The 13,635-nt window shown below is 42.5% G+C and overlaps 1 protein-coding gene across 1 annotated transcript in view; it reads right to left on the bottom strand.

The window, feature by feature from the left end:
* The window catches only part of ME3 (malic enzyme 3, NADP(+)-dependent, mitochondrial), a 56,263-nt gene that overhangs the window by 21,878 nt on the left and 20,750 nt on the right, over positions 1–13,635 (bottom strand). Inside the window, exons 4-5 of the mRNA XM_009074740.1 lie at positions 10,651–10,812; positions 7,270–7,373 (exon numbers count right to left, since the gene is read on the bottom strand). Coding sequence (XP_009072988.1) covers positions 7,270–7,373; positions 10,651–10,812 — 266 coding nt within the window. The remainder of the gene's footprint in view (positions 1–7,269; positions 7,374–10,650; positions 10,813–13,635) is intronic.

Raw genomic sequence — 13,635 nt, 5'->3', positions numbered from 1 at the left:
ATGGTCCCATATACTTATTTTAGTTGAATCTCCAGCCTTTGCCTAGTAAATTTTCTACAAACAGTACTTTCAATGAAACAATATATTACTGATTAAAGTAATATAAATAAAGTAATAAAGTAATAGTACAAGACTGTCACCTAATGAAGGCTGACTTTAGGAGCTAAACACATATAACATTACAAATCTGTTGTAAAAATTATCACCTGAAAATCTTTATTAAGAAAGGATCAAATTTCCTGGAAAACACACAAACATAGGATACATGCTTTGTTTATCACTGTATTGTTATTGTTATCAACCTCGAGCTACGTGGAATCTCTGGGCTATGCTAAGAGCAAAGATGCTGTTAGCAAAGTCTGTATCCCCTACAGAGGATGGTACATATCTCTCTTGGAGGGCCATGTGGAACAAGTGGTGGAACCAAAGTGTGGAACAAAAGAGCATGAATCCCAGAAGAAGGAGGCAGATGCTTTCCTGATGACATTGCTTTTAGCTTCTTTATTAGAGAGAGTTCTCAGTTACCTGAACAATCTCATTATGCAACTTTACCCTTTCATCCTCATTGGTATGTACCTCTTTGAGTTCATCCAGACTCATTATAAGCCATGGGGTCAGAGACGAAAAAAGTTCATGAGGCAACAGTTACCATTTGAGAAGCATCTGATCAAAACTGCACAAGTCACCACTCAAGGGTGGCCTGAGGACCTGTGCAACACCTTTGCTGACCAGTATCAAAAAGGCATTTTTTTTGTCAATGGGCAGGGAGTATAATAAATTCCTACATGCAAAATAAAAACCCAAAAATAATTTGCAAGAAGGTCTAGTTCCTATATGGAAAGAATAACAAGAAGGAATTTCCAATCCTTGTCTGAATGCAACATTTTAGAGCACTGCTTTCATTCATGATGCAAGGAATCTGCTTTGAGGAGCTGCAACTCCTACTCATCATCTTAGATAAAACCAGGCTTATTGTTGCTTGAAACACCAGCAACCAAAGTTCCAATTTCCAAGAAAATAAAAGTTTTCTGGAAGGGAGCCCAGCATCAGAAAAAATATCATGCTTGGCAAGTGATCAGCATTTAGGATTGGAAAAGCAAAGTCCACTCCAGCAAGTAAAACAACACTAGCACCTTAGTCTGGCCAGTGTCCTGAAGTCAATCTTACTGTTAAATTGTTAGCATGAAACTTGTCAGACTTCTGGTCAGACCATTAGTACTCTGCTGTACAATTCCTGGACACAGTTTAGGGATCTGTTTGGTCAGGCACCTCCTCAAGATGCCAGGTGAGAGCAGCCCTGAGGAGAAGAACTTGGGGGTATTGCTGGATGAAGAACTGCACATGAGCCAAGTGTGCACTCGTCTGGAAAGCCAATTGTATCCTGGGCTGCACCAAAAGCAGCATGACCAGCAGGTCAAGGGATGGGATTCTCCCCCTCTACTCTGCTTTGGTGAGAGCTCAGCTGAAGTGCTGCATCCAGCTCTGGGATCCGCAGCATAAGAAGGACATGGACCTGTTGGGATGGAGTCTAGAGGAGGCCACAAAGATGATCAGAAGGCTGGAGAATATCTCCTATGAAGACAGGCTGAGAGACTTGGGGAAGACTGGAGAAGAAAAGGCTCCTGGGAAACCTTAGAGCCAATAACAAAAGGAGAACTCTAGGTCCTGGGCTTAGAAATCCCATGCCAAGGAGCTGCATCATGAACACAACAGGGCCTGATGCCTGCCTCAATCATCTTAGGCTACAGACAATTTTTAATGCTGGGTAGGAGTCTCCCTGGGTTTCTACCAATGTAAAGATAGCCACTGCACTCTGAGGCGCAGAGTCTGCTGTTGATTCAGCGAGTGCTACATCAATAAAAGTGACCCTTGAAGCACAGAGATATCATGAAATCCCAGAATCTTACATTACTGGCAGCTGGGGCATATGCCAAGGCTGTTCTTAGTCATATAACAGGACGTATACTACGAGCTACTGTTAGAGACAGGATAAGGGGCAAAATCAAGTCAAGATCGATTATAAAGCTTTTGGAAAAAAAGATCTAGAAAAATCATAGTCAACTTTCATTATATTCTTTATGGCAGAAAAAAACCCCCAAACAATTACTTTGCACATCCTGTCTCATGACTTCCAAGCACTAAGACCAGTACTAATGGCTGCTATACCATCCTTGTGTTTTTATGCAAAATGATGTCATCCTGACTGCAGTGGGCCTGAGGAAGGACTGCAGCTGGAGCTACTAGTCTTAGGAGCATGCCATAACCAAGACATGCAACCACATTAGTGCTGACCCGCAGATGTAGCCTTGAGCTACCCTCTGACAGACAGCAAACAGAACTTCTCCAGCAGCATCTTTCTGAAACTGCTGTGGAAAATCTGGCTTAGGTGGAAAAGCACAGACAGAAAGTCTAGAGCAGAGGGAGTTGTGACATCTGTAACAGCATTACCCCAAAGGATTTGAACGCAAGGTAATAGAAGTCCATTACCACAGTGATCCCATAGCAGCACAGCTGGAGGTCAATCATTCCTCAGTAGCAGAAAATGAAACAAATGAAACCTAAATATTGTTCTTTGACTTAAAATATCATCCAGTGGCTAAAAGCAGATTACAGATGCTGGCTGATGAGCTCATCCCACATGAAGCCAGGATGAAGGACAGCTGGGGTGGTTCTTCCCATTACCATCACTTCTCCCTCATGGATGGTGTCAGAGTCCCTCTGGCCAGGGTAAGTGGGGTAGATGGGCAAGGAGAATATCCACCTTGTATTCCCATGAGGACTGGAGTCGGTCTATACCACCAGCCCTGTCAGGACACTAGTGATGGTGTGCAGGTCTCCTAACAGACATACAGATGTGAGGAGTGACTTTGGGTGGTAGCAGTATATGCGAGGGCTTTGTTGAGGCAATTGGTGCCTTAAATCTAATCTTTCAGGATAAATTAACCAAGTTAACTAGAGCATGTGAAGAAATAACATGGGGGCACCTGTACTGGTGATTTTGTTTCTGAAAGGTGCTGGTGAATTTGTGATCTATGACCCTGGAGAATTGCTGAGACAGAGGTGGCTACTTTCCAAGCAGGTTCTACTTGTTGGAGAGCACGTGAGACCTGACTTGGTATGTTTGTGGGTAAAAATACTTGGAGGGGATTAGGCAAAGAGAAATCAGGTATAAAACAAGCACAAGGAAAAATAAACCCAACAGAGCTACTTTCTTTCTTTTCTCATTTTGAGAAAATGAATGCTTGATCTCCTGATGTTCTGTATGCTCTGCCTTATGGCACAGGTTGATATAAAGCTTCTGTTTCCCTGTTCACTCTTTTATTAAGCACTGATGGGAAAGGAAAGGGGAGTGAAGTTCTGACAGGTTAATGAGGCTTCTGCGACACGGTTTGCTGGCGTGGGGAACTCTATCTCGTAATGTCCCAGGCCGTGTACTCCACATGTGCCAGCAAGTGACTGAGGCTAGGGTTGAATACCAAGGTTGAAGTTCTGGGACAGGCCATCTATCAACACATCTAGCTGCCTGGAGCAACCAAGCTATATTGTAATTGTATGAAAGTTACAGAAGGAACGAACGGAATAGGGCAGATATGGAACTGGTCTCTGGTTTCTATACCAGTTTAAGAGAAAAGAAGAAGGAGGAAAATATTTCCAAAGGTAGTTTGCTATTAGAGTCTGGGGATTAATGCATATTGTTGCTGTAGATGCTGGGCTAAAGTCCTTCAGAGCCCAGAGAACATGCCTCAGCACAATATATCTCCTGTGGTGTTTTGATTTCAACCTTTGCTCATATAGTCAAGCCCCAGAAGTTCTGTTGGTTATTCCGATTATGATCCTTGGACACTTTAGGTGAATATTTATTCCAGTCTACAGAAATGTACCAGTTTAAGAATAAGACTGACTTGCCCTTTGCCACAGTAACTGAGCAGAAGGAAAACTCAAGCAGTGCATTTTCCCATGTGAAGCACATTACTCATTGTGAGAAAATAGCAATTTGTCAGGCTGCTTCATTCAGTTATAGGTAGGCTCAACGGGGCAAATTTTGCATGGAGTTGCCTCCCAAGACAAGCAAAATGCATAGCTTAGAGATCTTGTTAAAGAGCTCAGTCATTTCATGTCTTTTAGGTGAAAGAGTAATGAATGGAAGTCTAGGGAGCAGGAAAACAGAAATTTATCCAGCTGTTTCAGAAAGGGCTTTTCATTCTAAAATTGCCCAGAAGTCACACTTTATTCAAAATACTGAAAGTGCTAACTCTGAAGCCTCTGACACACTCCTTGTTTCATTACTAGGTGGCTATTATGAGACCAGAAGCCCTTTCTGCTGACTGCAGGGGTCTCCAGCAACAGAAATTTGACATCTGTTTGATATTATTATTCCATTTGAAGATTAAATCTTCACTCCCCTGGCTTTCTTGTGGGCTCTGACACATTCCACTTCAGTGACAAATGTCCCGTGAGCCAGCAGTGATTTGACAGGGTGGGAGGTACTCCTGCAGAGGAACTGACAAATGGTTTTCATGAGAAGTTGAAGTGCCCTCAGGAAGTAGGCAGAATTTCTGCATGAACATAAAGATGAAAACGAAACCCTTGTTGGATTGCAAGGGATTTGCGGCAACCCAAAAGGTTCCTCCCCAAATAACTGAATTTGCATGTGACATTACAGACTTGCATAAGAGATCACAGCAGTTCATACTCACAGGTTTCCTCATAAGTGGAAGCAGCCTACAGTACAGCAGCATGTTCTTGACCTTCTTAACAATTTCTGCTTCCTTTTGTAACAGAAGCAAGAACTCCTACTGGGTTAAATCCAGTCAATTCCAGTGGAAATTTGAGACCAAATGAACCCGTTTTATGAGTTTGCCAAACCCAGGCTGATAGCACGATTATTCATCAGCCCAGAACTCACAAAGGATCACACTCAACAGTGCTTTAAAGTATGCTGGTGGTCAGGATAATATAGGGTAATGGTTCCTCTCACTCAAAGATCTCCAAATACTTTACAGATGTGAATGAAGAAGTGCAAAGCAGAATTTCCCAGCCCCACTTTGCTGAGAACTTTTGGGGAGCTTACTGTGTTCAAGCAATTCATCCTGGCTAAGGGAAATAGGAAAGCTGGGACAGGGGTGCCAGGAACTCGATTCCCAGAAAGTGGATGAAAGCGTTAGACATGACATCACCTCCTCACAAGATAAGAGTTCATTGTTTCATGGTCTTCTCCCTTCAATGTGAAGATTAGCTCATGTAAACTAAACACAGGAAAATAACAGCCAATCCTACCTCTCCAACAGCAAGCACAGAAAAGGCAAATTGTCTTTCTGGCCCTTTCACTGACATCACAGGAATAGTGGGTGCAATGAGCTTTGCATTTAACACCACAAGCATAAACCTCAGAGCCAAATTTATGATGGCTCAGACTATAATCTGCATTCTCATTATATTGTTCCCATTCTATCATTAACACCAACACTGCAATAACCCTGTGGTCTTCTGGCCAGAAGGAAGTGGGATAGTTTCCTTGAAGGATTAATTAGTGACTACAATCAAAACAAACAAAACCCCACAAATAAATCCTGATGACTCTTAAATCTTTTCTACTTGTAGAGCCTCTTGTGATTTCTTAGTTTGTGTTTTACCAGTTTTCTAGCCTCTCAGAATTTCTTCCTCCTAGATAAGCACCTAACATAATACTACATTGTAATCAAATGGCATTTCAGTCAAGCTTTTTTATCAAATATGAAAAAGGACAAACCAGGGCACAAACATGAAATTCTATTCTCTGCAGTCACCCTCACGGAAAACAGTGTTATTCTGTTCATACTCACAGATTAAGGGATTATAGCACTGTCTGATAGCAAGTATCAGACACACGAAGTGGGCAATCACAGCTGGGCAGGTTGATGCATTGGCTAGCTGTCATATGGGACACATCTATACCATGCTGCTGAACAGATGAGGAGAGGCTCCTGACCAGCAGCCCATTGGATGTGCACAGGGTGCAGCACAAGACTGCATAGAGCCAGCACATCAACAGATGCTGTAATTCTCCATGATGCACTCATCCCCCCTCGAAACTTCGTTTGTCAGTTGTGACTGAATTCCTGCTACTATTTCCTACATCCCTCCACCCACAGCCAGCTGGGCAGCCAGACCCTATGTAAAGACATGCTTCTCAGTGGATGGGTAGGTGCTGTCATAAGACACTAGTCATGATGCCTCCTACCTCCAGGGAGAGAGGATGAACTGTGATCTGATGACACATGTACCACCCACTGCCTCCCATTTGTGCAGGAACACACACACACACATACAGCTGGCTGGAGACACAGACAGAGGGAATTACAAACACAGCTCCTTGAGCTGTGAAGCAAAGACCATATAACATGTAGACAGGCAGCAGCCTGTTAATCAGGCACAGGCTGCAGCTCTCTGCTGCTCATTATGAGTATCATCTGCTGCTTTAGGAAACACAGAAAAAGCTGCTTAGGAGCTTGGAGCTTTCAAAATATTATTCTTTTTTCCTTAACAGTTGTCCTCACTTTCCTTTTCATGGTAACCTCTCCAGATGGGGATTTTAATCATGTGGATTTTAACATATTTTCTCTTATTTTTCAGAGAAAAGTGCACATACAGGGCTGAGGTGGTGGTTCTGCTCTTCCTGTATTAAACTCCCTGGTACATCAGAGACCCTCTATCCCAGTTAGTAAGTAAGAATGGAAATATGCCCTTGGTCTGTCCCACAATTAAAATGACAATACTTATAATCCTGGCCTTCTCATCCACAGACTTAAACGCCAGCAGGAAAGTTCCTATTTTTAACAAAGCGACACGCAGGCAGTCTGCAGACGCCACACCGTGTGAAGGAACATGCCATTTCCATTTAGATGATTTCCTTCACAATCATGAGAGCAAGAAACTTCCTTTCTTAAATGTAAACAAACCAAAGTTTAGGTTCTCCCTATGCTGAATGAGGTTCATAAATGCAAGACAGAGGCCAGATACAGCCCACAGGACATATGTTTGACACCTCTGGCCTATATGGACAGGAAATGGTTATAAATAGTGAGTCCCATTTCAGTTCTCTGAAGACAAATATTTTTGACACAGAGTGCTCAAGCACAAAGAGTTGTTTGCAGACCACCCAGAAGACTTGCATTGAAATGACCTTTCTTTGCTTGGATGATCAATTATACTAATGTTTATTTCACGGGTTGCAACATTTGTTCTTAAATGGAAGCAGCCCAGAGGAGCCATGAATATAATCCCACTTACTTGTTGGTAACTGCCTCCATAAACTCATCAATCAGTTCGTCGTACTGTTTCCCACGAACCCTCTTGTGTTTCAGTCCAATATAGAGTGGGTCACTCAGGAGAGCCTAGGACACAAAGCAATTCTGTTGACATCTCCTCCTCCATGGATGGATGGAGATTTATGTTCCAGTCTACCGAAAAAATTTGTTTGTCGTCATCAGATTAATTTTACTTACTATGCAGCGAAGGCCTGCTCACACATCTTTTCCCAAGCAGAAAGTGTTTCCATAAGAAGATATGGACTATCTTTTTGTGTAAATAAAGTTGGAGGGATGTTAACACTTCTTGACTGCCATAGGACATGGAGCTCGGCATCTCCAGAACAGCTCTACCAAAGGCTCCCTGCCAAGGTGCCTCACCCTTAGTGAATAAAACTGACTTTGTGTGGGGAGTGTTCACTGTGAGTTCAGCATTTAATTTTGCACTGAGATTATCAGGAAACCCGTTGACCATAAACAGTGGTTTGAGCAATGAAGATTACCTGAAGTAACATGAAATGACATGTGTCATTTAGGCCTTTTAGGTGACAGCTCAGAGTTGGCCAGAGCCAACCATCAGATGCCAAAATGTTCCCAAGCCCTGTGCCTACATAGCACCCACCTCGTTTATTGGAAGGCATCAAGGCAAGGTATTTTCATGCCACAGATTAGTTTATTTTTTGGCTCCTGATAGGAGCATAAAACCAGGCCATTCCTCCAACCAATACAGCAGGTGTTAAGTCAGGACCCATAAGCCACCTAAAAAGGACTGGGTCAGCATGGAAATAGCATATATTTTGGGGAAAATTACAGGACAAACACTGTCAGGAGACAGGTGTGCCAACACCTCTGTGAGACACTGCAAAGCAACTCCCAGGTTCAGGAACTGAACCATCTACATGAGAGGGGGATCAGCCATCTCAAACCTATTGTCCTGCAGCCATATGGCCCTAAATATTGGCAAGTATGCTACGATCAGATCTGTTTTTACAGTTACAGCTGGTTTCCCTTAGAAGGAAAGATGAAAGAGGTTTTCCTCTTGAGTTTGATATGTTAGCTCTTCAGGGCCATGAAACAGAAAGGAGACCCATTTGCCTTACTTCACTGATTGCTCCTACAGCACCATGTCCTCTGGGGTGGGTTCATGGAGCACAAAATTCTCCCACAGACAAGCTGAGAAATGCCAAGCTCTGACAAAAAAATGATTTGCTGAAAGAGTATCCAATGTATTATGGACTGTCAGAAAGACAAGCTAGGAATGGATGGTAAAAATAAATACCTCACTCACCAGGGACCTTACTTCACTGATTGCTCCTACAGCACCATGTCCTCTGGGGTGGGTTCATGGAGCACAAAATTCTCCCACAGACAAGCTGAGAAATGCCAAGCTCTGACAAAAAAATGATTTGCTGAAAGAGTATCCAATGTATTATGGACTGTCAGAAAGACAAGCTAGGAATGGATGGTAAAAATAAATACCTCACTCACCAGGGATCTCCATTTCTGGAATACAGTCATCTCTACATAGAACCAAATATCTTTTACTCACATCACAATTACCAGAGGAAGAATAATCTGGGACTCCCTGTACGAAGTCTGTCAACTCACCTTGCCATTCTGAAAGGTGGAGCTGACTCTTCTGCTCCAGCTGGTAACATAATATTTACTGTGTTCTACCTGAGGTTTCTGTGCTAGCAACACAGTCACCCCTGGCTCATCAGATATTAATAGGCAGAGATAAACATGATGAATGCCTGTAATTGGTGTCTTATTTATGCACTGGTAAATGAGTTTACTTTTGGGGCAGGATACTCCTAGGGTGTGCTTAGGGTTCAGTTAATCTGGCTTTATGCACATGAGAAAGCCATTAAATAAATAAAAAATTATACATATCTTAGGAGGAAATACATTGTTCATATTGCTGGAAAACAGAAGCTTCTATACCTTAATCGCAGATGTGGAAATTGCCTCCACAGAGAAGTTCCTGGACACATAAATTACATCTGATCTTTGGCAGAACAAAAGTGTCCAAGACCAATCACTGATGCCACTTTGGATTTTAGTGTATCCTGGATGCTGAGAGAGAAACAGATGGTTGTGCATGATCAGAAGCTTCCCATAGGAAGGGAAGCACTTTCATCCAGGTCTGAGGGGGAAACTCTAGCTGGGGGGGGCTCAGACCATGCCAGTACTGGTGGTGTGCAAACCAGCATGGAAGAGAAGGAAGAGATGACAAAGATCCAAAAGTCAAGTACAATGCTCTACTGACTGGAGATTCCAAGAAGTGAGAGACAGACACTTAATTCCTGACATAGCATCAGAGGGTCCAAACTCAGAGTTCCCTCTTTTTAGGAAAGACCATGGATCAGGCTGAGATGAGCACACCCTATATTCCACAAGTCCATGACAGGCCACTATGCTAAAGGGATAACATAATCCTGGGACCAGAGACCAAAGAGGTAATTGGGAATCTGAAATGTCATCATTTATGGGCACTAATTTTGCATTCTTTCATTCTTTTCAAGTGTCTAGTGTGAGACACTTGGGGCTGCACTGAAAGAGGTGCAGAAAATCCAGTTCTCCAGTGAGCATTGTCATGTCTGAAAATGTCAACATTAATTTGCCTTCATACACAAAGTTCTTATACCCCAGATTTGTTATTTCTCTCAAGAAATGTGTTTGGTTTACTTGGGGTCATGTGAGGCACAAGTACCTTTTACAAAAATGGACAAACCTAGGCCATCACAAATAGCTATAGGATATTAATTTAAAAAGAGACATCCTCACAGATGTCCATTCTGGCATTGCTAAAATGCACTTTGGCCTTTCTGCGCCAGAGTCATAAGGCAAAAATCTGCAAGCAGATGGAGTCCTCTTGCCTGGCTGTCATGTGCAGCAACATGTGCAATATGAAAAAACAGTGAAATTAATCATTCCCAATTCACTCACCAGGGATTCTCCATTTCTGGAATACAGTCATCTCTACACAGAACCAAATATCTGCCTGTTTACTCACAATTACCAGAGGAAGAATAAATCTGGGACTCCCTGTACGAAGTCTGTCAACTCACCTTGCCATTCTGAAAGGTGGAGCTGATCCTTCTGCTCCAACTGGTAACATTCTGAGTCTTCTCATCAGGGGACAATGGGTCTATTTAGTGTTTATTTCAGTTCCACATAAGAGCAAAAGTTTCTCAAGCATCAAACAGGAATTAAACCTGCCCACTTCTCTGCAGTGCTGGCCTAACCATCTTCTCATCTCGGATGTCTCCAGCTTTGACTCCACATTTAGGGAATGCCTCCGTTAAGCATTAATCTCAATTCTTTCTCCCCCCATGTCAGATTTATGAAAAAAGTGTCTTACCTCGTTGTCCGTGCCAACATCCAGCAGGACAGGGAGACAGTGTTGTGGGTGAACTCCACCACAAGCTGTGTACAAAGCAAGCTTCCCGACTGGGATACCCATGCCATAACTTCCTAGATCTCCTAAACCCAGAATCCTTTCTCCATCTGTCACCACGATAGCCTAGGAGGATCAAAAGAGACTGTTGTATGGGGTTGGTAAGGCTCCAGAAGCAAAACCAGTTCCACTGTTTGCACATTGATGCCATTTTGCAGTTGCATTGTGTGATGAATATTTGTTCCTTCTACATGACACCATGTTAATTAGCTGTTAGTAACAGGGGTAAAGATAATGGGATTGACAGGTAGCTGCTCGCAGTGTGGGAGAGCAGCAGCTGTGCTTGCCAACACTTCAATTTACTTGTAGCAGATCCCAACAACCAGCATGGCTTTTTGTGCACTCTCAGCTGTATAACAAGAAGCATCACAAAAGAGATCTGGCCTTGATTTTTTCATCTCTTTTTCTAGAAGAAAAAAGTGTTTGTGCTTATGCATCTGTGGAAGAAACAAGCTCATGTCTTCACACAGTTGTAGAGTAGCTGTGGAGTAGCCAACATCAGATAATCAAAACCAAACTTATAGTCACTGAGACCTTTTGCCCCTGGTCCTCTTGGTTGTGAGACAGGTAGACAGAAGCCATTGGTATGGGCAGCAGCATGTACTGCACAGGAGTTCCCATGCTATGTATTTAATATTAGGTCTTTTCCTCCACCCAGATGGGAGTTAAACAATTGCCATTTAACTCTTTGTGCAACTCTTTCCATTCCAGCATTAGTGTAAGGTGCTACTTCACAAAAATCTCTGATCCGTAATTTTCGTTTTTCTTGTTATTATATCATTTCTTTGTGACAAGAAGGGAAATAAAAGCCTGCTTAATGTTGTCCAAATTAGAGCCTAAAACTGAGCTGTTCAACCCACACTGTACATCACTAAGACCTTAGGAGGCAAATGACCAAGCAGATCTTACTAAACTTCCCAAATTTTAGGTTCACTACTCTGTTGGTTTTGTCCTAGGATCAGGCACTCTTTGGGGCAGCTCTGAAATCCAGTAAGTATAGGAATATATTGGAGTCCAGTCCTACTGTGAGAGAAAAGCTGTAAATACAATAATAAACTTCAACTTTCTGCACTGTCCTAGCAGTTCAGATAACAGAGTGCTCACATGAAATGGTTTATCAGACTGCAGGGCACTTAAGTACATAGCCTAAGTTGGATTTCAAAGGAGAAGACTGCAGAGAAGCTCTTTATGTACTGATCGGCAAAGTTAAGGCTAAACTTAGGTCATAGGACATACATATGCACGTTCTTCAGTGAGAAAGAAGAGAATGGGAGATTAGAAACTAGCTCAATTAATGTAGTTCCTCAGGGAGTGGGGGAATAATAAAGATGCATTGGTTTACTGCTGTGATGGAGGAGCATTTCATTGTTTAGGAATGGAATAAACCTCTTGCTGCACTTTCTGATTTCAGGAAAAATCCTAAGCATCTGTTTCAGTGTCCTTTCTTATTCAACATAAACTATATACACATCCTATCCATTTTTGAACATTTTCCTATTTGCTTTACCTCCTGAGCCAATGTGAAGTGTTAGCAATGAGAGAGTCTCTTTTTGGGTGGGCTCCATCTGGTTTTGGGTGTGCGTTCAGTTCTTTACCACACCCAGAGGATGCAACTGGGACTGGAAGGCAGTAATGGGAATAGGGAAAGCAGCAAGCACATGTACTGCTACAAGTTTATCCTGAAATTATATGGAAGGGAGTTAAAATTCAAACTATGCAGAGAATATATAAAAAAAAAGTTCTAATGAATCTAAATATGTCTCTAGAGCAGCAACTCCCTTTCATCCAAACAAGTTAAGTGTTCTCAGGCAAACCTAAAAACTTCTCAATAGCACTTAGTTAACCATCAGAGAGAGAAAATATCTTCAGCCTTAGATATGCTGCACTCCGTAGGTACCAAATCTCCTCAAGGTAACACTGAAAAATGTGTCAGAACAAAATATACAGCACGTGAGGCATCCATTGTTATTTGTATCTGAGAGGGGAAATTGAATTCACATTTGTTTGTGGCTCTTTGGATTTGAAAAACAGCAAAATAAAAAAAGAGCATAGTTTATGTGGGCACCTGATACACAAGCACATCAATGTTTTTATTTGCTTATGTTAATGTGATCAGAACTCAACAAACAGGACATTAAACTCTGGCTGAGCAGGACAGACCCTTGTACCTGAATTACTAAAAAACCCCTCATATTCCCACATAGGTATGTCTAGAAATGTTCTGCTTCTGGCACTCTGATTCTTTCAGAGCAGCACAGCTTTGACAGGAGAGGTGAAGGAGGGGCTCATTAGAGCTTGTCTAAGGCTTTTCTAAGCTAAGCAGAACACCAGCACCCTTCCAGCCTCTCCAGGCAAGGAATCCAGGCCTATGACCCAGATTTCCCATTCCTACAGTAAATGCTGTTGCCATGAAGCTTTAATGAGCCACAAAGCAAAATGTGGGCAGCATCTCCAGGTATTTCTACACTGTCTTTAATGGGACTTACAGGTGGTGGTGTTCAGCCTTTTCAAAGAGAACAGGTCCCTCCAGGGACTTAGGTGCAGTCCAGGTGCCTCCCTGCTTATCTCAAAATCTCCAGTGTTCCAGTGCCTACTAGATCAGGCATGGAAAAGCCTGTGTACAAAGACACAGGGAACCCTGTGGTCCAAAACAGCAATGCTGATAAAATTAGCTGCCTTTGTAGTCCAGCAAATCTGGAAAGTAGGTAGTCTGAATCTCTTTCATGGACCACTGCCCCTCCTTGGTCTGTTTCAGGTGCCAGAGGAGGCTGTTTCAACAACAGTCTCTAATCTTTCTGTGCCAGTTTCCCCATCTGCAAAAACATATCTATTAGCAATAATGAGTTCTGCTCACAGTCCTGAGTTGGAAACAAATGGAAATACTGAGAT

Source organism: Acanthisitta chloris, unplaced genomic scaffold, assembly GCF_000695815.1.
Source record: "Acanthisitta chloris isolate BGI_N310 unplaced genomic scaffold, ASM69581v1 scaffold5395, whole genome shotgun sequence".
Lineage (NCBI taxonomy): Eukaryota > Metazoa > Chordata > Aves > Passeriformes > Acanthisittidae > Acanthisitta > Acanthisitta chloris.
Note: the sequence above shows the minus strand (reverse complement) of the source record. Positions and strands in the feature narration are given on the sequence as shown.